Genomic DNA, 15,161 nt, shown 5'->3' on the forward strand with positions numbered 1-15,161 from the left:
AGATTAAAGGAAAAAATGGAGATTTGATCTTTGAAGATAAGGAAATATGTAAGAGATTCTCTCAGTTCTATAAAGAACTATATGCAAAGACTCAAACCCAAATCCCAGAGATTAGGAATTATCTTGAGTCTGTAGATTGGAGAATTTTACTTACCTGATAATTTCGTTTTCCTTAGTGTAGACAGATGGACTCAGGACCAATAGGTATTGTGCTCTTCTGTTAGCAGATGGGAGACGGAGTCAGATTTCAAAGCTGACGTCACTCTAGATAAACCCCTGCAGTAACCTCAGCTCTTCAGTATTCTCTTCGAAAAGCCATTGTGGATATATCTTTGCTTCAATAACTTGATTAAACTTGAGTAAAACTTGAACTGGTTCAACTAATTTCCAAACCGGAGACCGCCAGTGCACTCAACCAATTAACGCCGACACCGGACAAACTGTGGGTGTCTTGAACTAGGGGTAGGCCGTGGCTTACCCATATTTGCTTAGTCTCGAGGTTTGTTATCCGAGGTTCTCCTTTTTCGGGGCAGCCGTGGGCGGGATACTGAGTCCATCTATCTACACTAAGGAAAACGAAATTATCAGGTAAGTAATTTCTGCATACAACCAGCGGCCAAGGAACGCCTGCATTTCCCGAAAGTGGACGCTATGGTCTGTGCCGTCTCAAAGCGAACAACAATTCCCGTTGAGGGAGGGGACACATTGAAGAACACTCAGGACAGACGATTGGAATCCATCCTTAAGCAGGCCTTCGCAACAGCAATGACACTGCAGATTGATTCCTGTTGCGCACTGGTGGCACATTCCTGCTTGCTCCTCCCGAGAGAGGCAAATAACTCCGGAACATATACCAATGAGACGATTGAACTTGCAGCAGCCTTCCTCACGGACACAAGCTCAGACCTGGTGCACAGCCAGAAGACAACTATGGCTACGGAATTGGTCTGCAGATGCAACATCTAAAGCAAATCTCACAAGAATGCCTTTTAAAGAATCTCTCTTGTTCAGAAGCGAATTGGAGAGTTAGCCAGCAAATGGGGCGAATCCCCAGTGCCTTGGCTACCGGAAGATAGGAATAAAAGATCTCAGCATCCCTCCCCCAGAAGAACCAAGGGCAGAGGATCTTATGGCCTATCTGATGTACAAAAGCTACTCCCGGACAGGGCAGGAGGCTGCCCGTGGCCCACTTAATACTGCGCTTGTGAAGGCTGCATCTTCCCGGGCCAGAACATCCAGGTGGTAGAACCTGGAGAAGGTGTGTATGGAGGACTATATTGCCACCCAACAGATCTCGGAAGGCGAGAGCAGCTTGGTTTCTGCCCAGGAGACTGCCTGGGCCCTCGTAGAAAGAGCCTTAACCTGTAGAAGTAAGGGCTTTCCTGCCTCTATGGAGGCTGCCTTGATTATTTCTTTGATCCCGTGGGCTATGGTCGCCCACGAGGCCACTTCTCCTTGTTTCTTCCCACTGTGAAGAACGAACAAGCGATCCATTTTGTGCACTAGTTCCAATCTTTCCAGGTATCGCACCAGGAGTCTGCCGAATTTCAGATGGTGAAGAAGGCATGAGTCTTCGGAGTCCTTATATTCATCTGGAGCTGGTTCTAGAGGATATAGGGCTTCCAAAGCCTGACCCCCTTTGAAGCTGGTCTCCGGGGCATCCCATTCCAGGTCAATCAGTTCCTGGATGGCTTCCATCATTGGAAAGTAGCATGAGGCCTTACGAAGGGACACCAAGATGGGGTTCTTCTTTGGTTCCGCCATAGGGTCCATACCAGGAATACCCAGCGTCTTCAGAGTCTGGGAAACAAGGGCTGGCAATTCGTCCTTGTGGAAGAAGCGAAGCATGTTCGGTATGGTTCCATTCCTGGAGGGATTTCTCTTTCTTCAAGGGAGTCACTCATCATCTGAGGTGTCTGGGTCCCTATTAGGGAAGTTCTTGGTTAGGCGAGGCATGTCTCGAGGCATCCGAGCTGGGCCAGGAGGATCTTGTGCTTCCGGCAGGGTCTGAGCCTGGGGTGCAGTTGGGGCTGATTGCACCTGAATGAAGGCTTACAGCCTTTGGAAAAATTCCAACCAGGAGAAGGTCCCTGAGTCCATGTTAATCCCAGGTGAGTCAGAGTAGGGGCCCCAGAGGTGTCCTCCTGTGGGGAAGCCATCTCGAATATGCATAGGTCCGTGGAGCTATCATCAGTAGTTCTAGAACCATCTCCCGATAGTAAGTGAGAAGGCTTTAGTTCCCCCTGGGCTTCTTCGCACTGTTGACACAGGCAGAACTCCAATTCAGGCTGTGCGGCTCTTATGTGGCAGGCTGTGCAAAGAGAGTGCCTTCTAGCCTTCTTGGGCACCGGTGCAATTGTCTCTCTGTGTTTGCGTGTGTGCAGTTGTAAACGCGGCTGTGTGTGTAGTTATGCGCACGGGTGTGCTCAGTTGTGCGCGCAGCTATGCGCACGTCTATATTGGACGCGCACGCAAATTAGGCGCATCGATCCCCCGGCCTGCCCTGTGCGTACTGCTGGCAAGAAGAGAAGATGGCGCCGATGACCCTCGCGCGTAAGACGGTGCCCCCCCCCCCCAAGGGTCTCCACGTGTGTGGACCCTTGCACCGGATGGGTGCGCCCTTCTAAATCTCGCCGGGACGGATTCGGTACAGCAATCCGAGCTGTGGAGACCGGAGACCTGAATTTAAAGATTTTTTCTTACTTGGTCTCGGCGCTTACTGATCGTGTGCCGGACGTTCTCCAGCTACGGGGGGAGAGGGAATTACCTTCACCGCCGTGTTTGTTTCTGCACCTGCTGCCTTTCAGCCACACTGGGGGGCTAAGTCCACGCTGGGAACCGGCTACCGGACCAAGGCACCACCACGAGGGATATTGGAGATCAACCTCAGGAATTCTCGACTTGGGGAGGGACCCTTAGGTATCACTGCAGGAGAGCGGGTCTCGATCTTAAGGTAAATTTTGTTTCTTCTCTACTGTAATTCTTAACACTATTCTAGTGTGGGATAGTGTCCACATCTGCTAGAAGACGGAGAGATACTGAAGAGCTGAGGTTACTGCAGGGGTATATCTAGAGTGACGTCAGCTTTGAAATCTGACTCTGTCTCCCATCTGCTAGCAGAAGAGCACAATACTTATTGGTCCTGAGTCCATCTGGCTACATGCTAGGAAACTCCTTATGCTCTTTGCTAAGAGCAAGCAGAACTTGGAGAATTAAATTACAGAAACTGAGGTAAGGGCAATTTAAAGCTATGAAAAATGATACTCTAGGCCTGTTTTTTTCAGGCCATTGATAAAAAAAAAGTATAGATTTGCTAACAGGACCTTTGGTGAATATGTTTAATGCACTTTTGGGTAATGGAATTTCATCTCCTTTGTGACTAGCTGGGATTTCAATTATTCTCAAGGAGAGTAAGGATAAAATGATGTAGAAATGGACCAATTTTTTTGCTCATTATAGATTTAAAAATTTTGGCAAAAATATTAGCTACAAGGTTTAAAGCCTGCCTGAGCCAGGTTTGTTGCTGCAAAAAAGTGTTTGATTTTGAAGCATTTTTTGTCAGATTCTCTCGTCTAATAAAAATATTAGAGAGCTTTGAGAAACAGCAGCAGGTTGCAGAACAGTTGATACCTTCTTCTTCTTTTATGGATCAGAGCCACACTATTCAATCAAAAAGCTACAGAGAAGATGCAGTTGATATTGCTTCCTCCTGCAGCTCTGGAAATGAGTAAAAAAAAGGTAAAAAAAAAAAAGTCTGATGTACTGTACCCTAAAGTGGGTGTCACTAGTCCCTTTCTTCTCTTAATTTGCAACCTATAGCTAAATGGACCTGCTTGTTTGACTGATACGGTCAGAGTATGTAATAAGCAATTAAAAGAAAATTATTCCTTACCTGCTAATTTTCGTTCCTGTAGTACCATGGATCAGTCCAGACGGTGGGTTATGTCCCCCGTCCAGCAGATGGAGTCAGAACAGAGCTCGAGAGTGTCACCTCATATGCTAGCGCACCCTCTGTTGGAGCTCAGTATCATGAATAACAAAGCTGAAAATAGCAAGGTAAAGAACAAGTTGGATCAAGAAACCTGATGTAAGTAAAACATCGAGAACAATAACAGAGACGACCTGCAACTCAGGTCGTAACAGTCAACTTGTGAGGAGCTGTAACCCCGAAAGAAAAATAGCTGATGGAAAAGAACAGCAAACAAGACAGCCATACAGTCGAAAACCCGAGCAGGAGCTTGAAATCCCAGCGTGGTGGGCGTCTGGACTGATCCATGGTACTACAGGAACAAAAATTAGCAGGTAAGGAATAATTTTCTTTTCCCTGTACGTACCAGGATCAGTCCAGACGGTGGGATGTACCCAAGCTTCCCTAAACCGGGTGGGCCCCTGAAAGCCCTGCTCGGAGAACCTGATCGCCAAAGTGACCAGATCCCGAAGGTGCCAGGTGCAACCGATAATGCCTGGCAAACGTATGCAGCGACTTCCATGTCGCCGCCCGACAGATCTCCTGAGGAGATACGGAACGAGACTCAGCCCAGGATGTTGCTTGCGAGCGAGTAGAGTGAGCTCGAACGCCCCTGGGTGGGTCCCGCCCAGAACCAATGTAAGCCGCCGAGATGGCATCCTTGATCCAGCGGGCAATGGTCGTCTTCGACGCGGCGGAACCTTTCTTAGGTCCCGACCAGAGGACAAACAGATGATCGGAAACCCGGAAGTCATTGGTAACCTCTAAGTAGTGGAGGAGCACTCGCTTCACGTCCAGATGTCGAAGCGCCCGAGAATCCTCTGGAGAGAATGCCGAGAGCTCAACCGTCTGGTTCAAATGAAAAGGCGACACCACCTTCGGCAGAAAGGCTGGCACTGTACGAAGCGAGATCCCGGCATCCGAAATACGCAGGTAGGGCTCCCTGCAGGATAGCGCTTGAAGCTCCGAAATACGCCGGGCGGAGCATATCGCTAAAAGGAAGACTGTCTTCATAGTGAGATCTTTAAGTGTGGACCCTTGGAGAGGTTCGAATGGAGCACCCGCCAGTGCCCGAAGTACTAGATTAAGATTCCACGACGGGCAGGGATCCCTGACCGGAGGCCGGAAATGTTGAACCCCCTTCAGGAACCGGGCGATGTCCGGATGTAGAAGAAGCGAGGTCGTGTTCCGTACCAAGACATTCAAGGCCGCCACTTGCACTCGGAGAGAATTATAAGCGAGGCCTTTATCCAGTCCGTCCTGTAAGAACTGAAGGATTAGTGAAACCGTCGCCTCCGTGGGCCGGACGTCATGACCGGCACACCAGGACTCGAAGACTTTCCACACTCGAACATAGGCCACGGAAGTGGAAGGTTTGCGGGCCTTAAGCATCGTCGAGATCACCGCCTCCGGGTAGCCTCTGCGGCAGAGTCGGCGCCGCTCAAAAGCCATGCCGCAAGACAAAAGAGTTCTGCCTGGTCGAAAAATACCGGACCCTGGTGCAGGAGCCGGGGAAGGTGACCCAGCCGAATCGGTCCGTCCACCGCCAGGAGCAGCAGGTCCGCGAACCAGGGACGTCGGGCCCATTCCGGAGCCACTAAAATCACGAGGCCCCTGTGACTTTCTATCCTGCGAATGACCTTGCCCACTAGGGGCCAGGGTGGAAAGACATAGAGCAACTGGTCCTCTGGCCACGGAAGCGCTAGAGCATCTACTCCCTCCGCGCCGCGCTCCCTTCTGCGACTGAAGAAGCGCGAGGCCTTGGTGTTGGACGCAGTCGCCATCAGGTCCAGTCGCGGCATCCCCCAGCGTTGAACTAGGAGTTTCATCGCGGCGTCGGAGAGAGACCACTCGCCGGGGTCCAGCCGCTGCCGACTGAGATAATCCACTTGGATGTTGTCCACCCCGGCTATGTGAGAGGCCGCGAGCCGCGCGAGATGGAGTTCCGCCCATGCCATCAGTAGCGTGGTTTCGGCGGAGACGTGTTCGCTCCTCGTTCCGCCCTGCCGATGGATGTAAGCCACGGTGGTCGCGTTGTCGGAAAGGATCCGCACCTCCCTGTTCCGAACCAGAGGGAGGAAGTGCTGGAGCGCTAGACATACTGCCCTGGTCTCCAGTCGATTGATCGGCCACCGAGCCTCCTCCGGCGCCCACAGGCCCTGTGTGGCGCTGCGATCGCAGACGGCGCCCCAGCCCACTAGACTGGCATCCGTGGTCACCACCACCCAAGTGGGGACTTCGAGCGAAACGCCGCGAGCCAGGTGAGCCGGAACCAACCACCACCTTAGGCTGTCCCGAGCCGCCGGAGGAAGAGGCAGAATCACCTGATACTCCTGTGAGACCGGTTTCCAACGAGAAAGCAGGGACGCCTGCAGGGGACGCAGGTGTGCAAAAGCCCAGGGCACCATGTCGATCGTGGAAGCCATCACTCCCAGGAGCTGCAGATAATTCCAAGCGGTGGGCTCCGGCAAGGCCGCGAAGTGACGTATGTGCTCCCTTAAGGAGAGGGCCTTGTCGGAACGCAGAAATACCATGCCCTGCTGAGTGTCGAAGGTCGCGCCCAGGAAATCCAAGCGTTGAGATGGAACGAGTGAACTCTTGGGAAGGTTCACGACCCAGCCCAGGGAGCGCAGGACCTCCAAGACCCTGGCAACCGAGGCCTGACCATGGGAGAAGGACTTTGCCCGTACCAGCCAGTCGTCCAGGTAGGGGTGCACTAAGATACCCTCCTTTCGAAGGGCCGCCGCCACCACTACCATGATCTTGGTGAAGGTCCGAGGAGCTGTCGCAAGCCCGAAGGGCAGGGCCCGAAATTGAAAATGCTGTCCGAGAATCTTGAAGCGAAGGTAACGCCGGTGGTCCGGACGTATGGGAATATGGAGATACGCCTCCGTCAGATCCAAGGACGCCAGGAACTCCCCCCGGTGCACTGCGGCAATTACTGACCGCAGTGTCTCCATGCGAAAGCGGCTGACCCGGAGTGACCAGTTGACCTCCTTTAAATCCAGTATGGGGCGGAACGACCCGTCCTTCTTGGGAACGACGAAGTAGATGGAATAATGCCCCGAGCCCACCTCGGCGAAGGGGACGGGCACAATAGCCTCTATATCCTGAAGGCGGTCTAGAGTCTGTTGAACCGCCATTCGTTTGACCTCGGAGCCACACGGGGAGAAAAGAAACTTGTCCCGTGGCGGGCGGGCAAACTCCAAGGCGTAACCGTGCCGGATGGTGTCCAGGACCCACTGGTCTGAGGTGATCTTCGCCCACTCCTCGAAGAATTCCGTGAGTCGGCCCCCGATGGGCGGACTGGAGGAGTGGGCCGCTCTGGCATCATTGGGTGGATTTGGCGGGGGGATTCCCCTGCCCCGAGCCGTCTCTCGCGGGCCTCCGCCCGCGAAAGGAACGCGACCAAGGCTGTGATCTGTTGGGGGCGGCGCGAGGTCCCGGCTGGCGGTACGACCTGTAACGTCGCTGTGCCCTAGCTCTGGTTCTGGTGGAAGCAAACGGCCGGTAAGGTCGCTGTCTGTCTTCAGGTAGACGATGCACCGAGTTTTCTCCCAATGATTTGATGATTTCATCCAGCTCATTGCCAAAGAGGAACTTCCCCCGGAACGGAAGAGATCCTAGACTCGACTTCGAAGAGGCGTCCGCAGACCAATTCCGAAGCCATAGGAGCCTACGAGCTGCCACCACCGAGACCATGGACCGGGCCAGCACACGGAAGAGGTCATACAGAGCATCCGCCCCATATGCAATGGCAGATTCTAGGCTGTCGGCCTGAGCGGCCTCCTCCGGAGGCAACTGCTGGGACGTCAGGAGCTGCTGAACCCAGAGGAGACTAGCCCTCTGAGTCAACGAGGTACACATGACGGCACGCATGCCTAAGGCCGAGACTTCAAACACTCTTTTGAGGAACGTTTCCAGTTTGCGGTCCTGCGTGTCCCGTAGGGCCGTACCGCCAGTGACCGGGATTGTCGTCCTCTTCGTCACCGCTGAGACCGCCGAGTCCACCTTAGGAACCCGGACGAGATCTAAGAAATCCTCCGGCAACGGATACAATTTTTCCATGGCACGGGTGACCCTCAGGGACGCCTCAGGGGCGTCCCATTCTCCAGTAAGTAGCTGCAGAAAAGACTCATGAACCGGAAAAGCCTTCGCCCGAGGCCTGAGCGCGGCCAGGACTGGATCCCCTTTTTTGGAGCACGTCGCCACCGCTGGAGCCACTGGCGCCGGAGGATCCGGCGGCGGATCCAAATCCAGCTCTTGCAGCGTCTGTTGAAGCAGATCCTGCAGCTCCTCCTTGTGGAATATTCGTAGGGCGCGCGGGTCGTCTCCTTCCGTCTGTCCATCCGCGTGCGCCGGATCCGGAGGGTCAGAGGGGTCGAATCCCGTGGTGGAAGCCGCTCCCACAGCGCGAGGCGGGGATGGCAAAGCAGAGGTTCCTGGGACTGCCCCAGCCGGAATCGGAGACCCGGTGGGCGGTAATGCTAGCTTAGGGATCTTGGGAGGAGCAGGTCCTGCTGTAGCACCCCCCGGATCCGCTAGGCCTTGTAAATATGCCCTGTGCATTTTTAAAATAAAATCTGGGGAGAAAAACGGCATGCCGGGAGGCGCGCCAGAAGTAGAGGGCTCCTGAGGCAGACGATTCGGCAAGCCCTCCTCGGGGCTACACTGCAGGCGAGGGACGCCCCGAGCCGCAGCATCCTCCTCCCGGCCGTTTTCCGCGCCAAGATCCCTCTCCAAAATGGCCGCCATTCCCGCCCTTGGCGAGGAAATGGCCGGCCCACTCTTCCCGGGCAGCGGGGAGGGGGGCGTCGGGAGCGCACCCGAGCCGTGCGCGGCGCCTTCCTCCTCGGGAAGGCAGCGCGGGCAAACCCCCTCCCTTGAGAAACGAGACCCCTGCTCTCCGCAGGTCTCGCACCGAGAGAAGAGCGGCATCGAAACGCCGCGACGAAGAGACGCCTCGGGGGGGGGGGCCGAAAAGGATCGCACCGCGGGGGGGCCGGAGTGGCCTTCACAACCCGCCCAACAAGTCCCCAGGCACCGGTGGGAAAACCCCCAGCCGGTGCGCCCAGGCCCGAGGAAAAACGTGCCGGGCCGCGGGACTGTCAGTGGACGCGCGCAGGAGCCGGCTCCACCAGTCAACACAGCTGAAAGGCAAAGACACCAACAAAATCACACTTACCCCAAAGCGTAAGTAGAGAATAGCAGGAGGAGGCAGAATAGAGCTCGAAGGAACGCCTCCTCAAAAATTAACGTGAATAGAAATTTGTCTTACAAACTTTTTTTTTTTTTTTTTTATTTAAACTAACTTGATCCAAACTTGTGAAAGAGGAAAAAATGACAGGAAGAACTCAAAGGAGAGCCAAAAGAAAGTCGAAAACCTGTCACTCTGGGAAAGCCTGATTTCCCCAACTCGCATCTGCTGGAGTCAGAAAGATACTGAGCTCCAACAGAGGGTGCGCTAGCATATGAGGTGACACTCTCGAGCTCTGTTCTGACTCCATCTGCTGGAGGGGGGACATAACCCACCGTCTGGACTGATCCTGGTACGTACAGGGAATTACACTTTAAAAATCTCTTATGAAATCTAAAATATGATACTTTAGGTCTGGAGAGCTAGTGGAAAAGGAAAGGACTAGACAAGGATATAAAGCAAATTAAAGAAAAATACAGGAAAGAGGAAATATTAGCAGTAGCTGAGAGAAAAACAGAGGACTAGAGAACAAGAGAAAACCTGCATCTCCTTTTTTACAACTGCTCTTCTCTATGTCCCCCTTCTCTCTTTTCCCCTGCTCCTAGAAGGGCACAATTCAATGTGCCTCCCTGATAAGCAGCAGTTCCAGTGGGATCTTTGGCCTTTCTTCCTAACGGCAATTCCAAAGTGACTAATGAGTACTATTCATGACACCACATTATAAAAAAAATTTTGTATATAAAATTTTTTTTGTTCTACATTTGTTTTATTAGATTTTTCTTACCCCATATATCATGCTCATGATCTATAGACTGCCTCTCACTTATCTGTTGTCTTTGTGTATCCGACAGTTGCATAGCTTTTAAATAATGGATAACATTCGACCATTATAAAACGTAAATTTAAATTCTTTGCATTTCATGTAGCATAGTTCACTTATATCTACTAAATTACAAAATGTTTGACAAATAACATGTTCTCTCAAATGTTCACTGCATTAAACCTTTTGCTACATAAATCTACATTAAATTGGAATAAATTTCACTTTAATGTCAATGCTCTCTCACACCACTGGTCTGCAAAAAGTAATACCTATTCACTTTAAATGATTATACAAAAAATACATACATGGCTGGCAGCATTCTTTAATGAAGCAACTGTATTTTCACGAACTTTTGAAAGACTGCAAATAAATAAATAAATAAATAAAGAGCAAATTTTGATTCGATTACGTAATAGCATTTAGACTTTTGTTCAGTGGCTTTTTCCACTCAAACATTCTCATGAAAATAAATCTATGAAGGATTTATTAAACACTTGCAATGACATAAGTGAAAAGTAGCTAGAGGAATAAGAGTACAGCTTAACATTTTAGTATCAGGTGGAAAGCAAGTATCTGTAGTTCGCACTTGAGTACTTCATAGGTGGCCATGTTATGGTGATTTTATTTTTGTCTTGTCCACATTTTTCTTCTCTTGGTGATCTTTGCTGCTCTCCTCCCAGCCCCAAGCCCAGAACAGCATACCTTCATGGGTAGCTAAGAGTGCCTTTCAAGCCTGAGGGTTGAAGAGGCACCTTATTCAAGATTCATCTTCAGCAGTGTCTGATGGCCATTGGGGGGCCATGCAATTACAATACGGTAACAACTACTTAAAGTAGATTATTAGCATTTAGAAGCTTAGGAATCAGAAATGAGCCATTACAATGGCAACAAGCTTTTCAACAAAGGGTTGAAGTAAATGACTTGAATATGCAAAACCAGTAAATGAAGAATCATGTTCCATAATCCAAAGAATACATTTAAATTTAAAATAGTGGTTTCAGTATGTAAGTGGGTGATGGAACATAAGTATCACCCACTTATGTTCCATCACCCACTTATGTAAACAAATTTTTCCATAATTTTCATGCATAGTATCTATTAGAGAGGTTGGCTTCTTGGTCCCCTCTCTTGTATATAGTATTTATTTTTTTTTTTTTTCGTTCACCCCCTCTTTATTTCCTACTCCAAGTTAAGGCATCCTTGTTATAATGTAACTTTATGCTCCTTTATCTCTGGTTGATTGGTTAATTATATTTTCTGCTTAGTTCATTGTAAACCGAGTTGATTTGATTTGTATCAAGAAAGTCGGTATATAAAAGCCTTAATAAATAAATAAATAAAAATAAATGTATGATACAAGTCACCATCAACTTACTTGGCAGTTGTTGTAGAATTTCCGGCTCCCCTGTGTCCAACATCCAATGGGGTTCTTGGCCTCCAATATTTTGAAAATGTGTATTTCATGTTACATTCATGGCCCTGTATTGGCCTAATAACAAGGTAATCAACTGTAAGTAAAATAAAATATCAACCCATTAATTTACATCTATCCAAAATCTATTTGATTACTATCAAGTGACTGTTTTACCATAATGGCTACAAAGACACCGTAGCTCAGCATTCGCTCTGAAGTACACACTGTTTTTCTACACGCCAGGACTTTCCAAACCAGTCCTGCAGACACACCTAACCAGTCTGGTTTTGAAGGCAGCCTCAATGAACGTCTATGAGAAATTTGCACACATCAGAGACCCAGTGCATGCAGATCTCTCATGTGCACATTCATCAGGGGAATCTTGAAGACTGGTTCAATCCACCTGCAGGACTGAATTTAGAACCAATTATCTATGTTACGCTTCACACAAAAATGATGTTCCCTTTTTAAATTCAACCATTTTTAAGTGCTACCATGTCCAATGTGTCCTTGTCTGTGTTAGTAAAATGCAAAATATACTTAACTATACCAAGTCAACTCTCTCCATAGATCAATGAGCATGGGTCTCAAGGAAAAAAAAATGTAATCAATATGGGAATTCTAACCACAACAGGACATTTCACAACATATGGAAGTCACGTAATCAAAATCATTAAAAAAAAAATACTAACATAAACCAAAAGTGGATCTATGTACAGTGTTATTTTATTTGAATACTAACATCTTTTAAAAAGATCACAACTTTGTGGCATACACTACCTCGAACCTTCCCAATTGTTTGTCTTGAAATTCTGCTCATGATGGGCAGTGTAAGAATTCCATTGCTCTTCCCACTCTCTGCAATAGAGGAGGATAACAGACATGCTGTGCCCACATGTCCTGGGAGAGTATCGCCTTGTACTACTGCTTCACTTAGGTCTTCCTAAAAAAAAAAAAAAAAAAAGAGATCTTTAAATTAATTCAAAAGAAGTAGTCATATTTAAAATCCAGTTTTAAGAAAATTATGTGGAGTTATTTTAAATAAAAAGGCTAAGAGTTCTGCACACCAGTTGCATAAGAGTAACTGCTTAAGTATAATTGCTATTCTTCACAGAGGATTTTGTTTTTTGGACCAGAAGTTTCTTCCTGCTTCTTTGGGCTTCTAACTCATTTAGCAAGTCTAATGTACAATGGCACCATAAGACTTCTTTCACAACTACTATTTAGAATCCATTCCTTTCTCCTTCCTGAACCTGATATATAGGTAACCAGCTTCTGGCAAGTAGATGTTACCAGTGTGCAATGGACTGGGCTTTCTTTCCCCCAAATCTATGATCGCTGTCTTGGCCATCCCAGTAATCAAACCCAGGTCTTCTGCACTGCAATGATGATACAAAATTGTTTAGAATAGTTAAATCACAAGCAGATTGTGATAAATTGCAGGAAGACCTTGTGAGACTGGAAAATTGGACATCAAAATGGCAGATGAAATTTAATGTGGAAAAGTGCAAGGTGATGCATATAGGGAAAAATAACCCATGCTATAGTTACACAATGTTAGTTTCCATATTAGGAGCTACCACCCAAGAAAGATCTAGGCATCATAGTGGATAACATTGAAATCACCTGTTTAGTGTGCTGCAGCAGTCAAAAAAGCAAACAGAATGTTAGGAATTATTAGAAAGGGAATGATGAATAAAACGGAAGATGTCATAATGCCTCTGTATCGCTCCATGATGAGACCACACCTTTAATACTGTGTACAATTCTGGTCGCCGCATCTCAAAAAAGATATAATTGCGATGGAGAAGGTACAGAGAAGGGCTACCAAAATGATAAGGGGAATGGAACAGCTCCCCTATGAGGAAAGACTAAAGAGGTTAGGACTTTTCAGCTTGGAGAAGAGACGGCTGAGGGGGGTTATGATAGAGGTGTTTAAAATCATGAGAGGTCTAGAACAGGTAGATGTGAATCTGTTATTTACTCTTTCAGATAATAGAAAGACTAGGGGGCACTCCATGAAGTTAGCATGTGGTACATTTAAAACTAATCAGAGAAAGTTCTTTTTTACTCAATGCACAATTAAACTCTGGAATTTGTTGCCAGAGGATGTGGTTAGTGCAGTTACTATAGCTTTGTTTAAAAAAGGATTGGATAAGTTCTTGGAGGAGAAGTCCATTACCTGCTATTAATTAAGTTGACTTAGAAAATAGCCACTATTACTAGCAACGGTAACATGGAATAGACTTAGTTTTTGGGTACTTGCCAGGTTCTTATGGCCTGGATTGGCTACTGTTGGAAACAGGATGCTGGGCTTGATGGACCATGGTCTGACCCAGTATGGCATGTTCTTCTTATGTTCTTATTGCAAGGCACTGCTGCTGAGTCACCAATAGTCCCAGTGAGAGATTTCTAAGTCACCCTGATAACTCAAAGGCTCACACTGTGTTCTTCATAAGGAAGTGATTACCCAAATTCTATAGCTTTCAGAATATCAGGTACCACTAGACAACCAACTGTCCTCAGTTCTTTTCTCATAAAGCCAGGAAATAATGGGGTAGATATTCAGAAGTTAGCTGGTTTTCTAAGCCAGATAGACATATCAGGCTAACTTAGAAGGGATATTCAGCAGCATAGCTATGCTGCTGAATATCCCCACAAAGACTGCTACTTAGCTAGATAAGTCTTATCTAAGTTTAGACCTGCTATTGAGCAGGTCTAACTTACCCTGATAAGTTATCTGCCTAAGGCTAAATATTGCTACTTAACCGGTTAACTTATCTGGCTAAGTAGCGCCACTCCACTTTGCCCACAACTTATCAGACAATTCAGATAGCTGGATAAGGGACTTATCTGGCTATATAGCGGCTGCTACACAGCCGGATAAGCTCTACTTATCTGGCTATCTAGCGCTAAATGTGCTTTGAATACGGCCTCACTGGGAATAAACGCCCAAAAAAGGAAAAGTAGGTGAATTATACAATTATAAAAATAGAGTTTTTGAGAAACAGCATTTACATACATGCAGTTATCCTTTTCATTAAAGGTAATTGTAATACAGTAAAACTAACAGAATTAGCAATAATGTTACAAATGCATGATGCTCAATGAACTGAAAATGGGCTGCACAAAAATTTGTTTTCCTTCTACCAGTAAGTGGAAAATGAATTCAAGTGAAGCTGCATTTTAAATCAGACAGGATTGTAGACTATTTCAGTGACTTTGTGTAGTACAAAAATATTGAATTAGGGATTTCATTTCATAGCAAAAAGCAAATCTCAGACATTAAGACACCTGAAATGCATTTTATATCAAATCTGCTACTACATATCCTTTCAACAGCCAAGCCATGAGAAAGGGAATACTGGTTGTGATATATTTTTCATTACCTTTGATTTTTTAAAGTTTTTCTTCTTTACTGTGAAGGTAATTTTCAAATGAAAATTTAAATTTAAGTGTAGCTTTGGAATATTGCTACAATATAAGCTATTGAACTGTCAAAAGGTTTACCTGAGGTTGATTACACTTAACAAGAATAAATGGACTTTTGAAAAATTACTACGAAAGTATGTTACATTTACATTTTCCTTTGAAAACTATCCTCACTGCTACTATTTGCCTGCCATGGATGTATAATTTTTTTTAGCATAGCAAGTTTTAGTTAGATTGAACTACTTTTCTAACAGTAGTTGCTAGGTGTCAAATTATTGACATTAGCTTTGGGTTAATATGAGAAACCTATCACATATGTTATACTGCA

The 15,161-nt window shown here is 47.3% G+C and overlaps 1 protein-coding gene across 6 annotated transcripts in view; it reads right to left on the reverse strand.

The window, feature by feature from the left end:
• Positions 1-15,161, reverse strand: part of GPCPD1 (glycerophosphocholine phosphodiesterase 1) — a 237,850-nt gene that overhangs the window by 111,027 nt on the left and 111,662 nt on the right. For all 6 annotated transcript variants that reach the window (XM_029593475.1, XM_029593474.1, XM_029593478.1 and 3 more), the window contains 3 exons: positions 12,182-12,344; positions 11,363-11,495; positions 10,293-10,347 (listed from right to left, as the gene is read on the reverse strand). In XM_029593475.1, coding sequence (XP_029449335.1) covers positions 10,293-10,347; positions 11,363-11,495; positions 12,182-12,344 — 351 coding nt within the window. The remainder of the gene's footprint in view (positions 1-10,292; positions 10,348-11,362; positions 11,496-12,181; positions 12,345-15,161) is intronic.

The sequence above is a fragment of the Rhinatrema bivittatum genome, chromosome 3, assembly GCF_901001135.1.
Source record: "Rhinatrema bivittatum chromosome 3, aRhiBiv1.1, whole genome shotgun sequence".
Lineage (NCBI taxonomy): Eukaryota > Metazoa > Chordata > Amphibia > Gymnophiona > Rhinatrematidae > Rhinatrema > Rhinatrema bivittatum.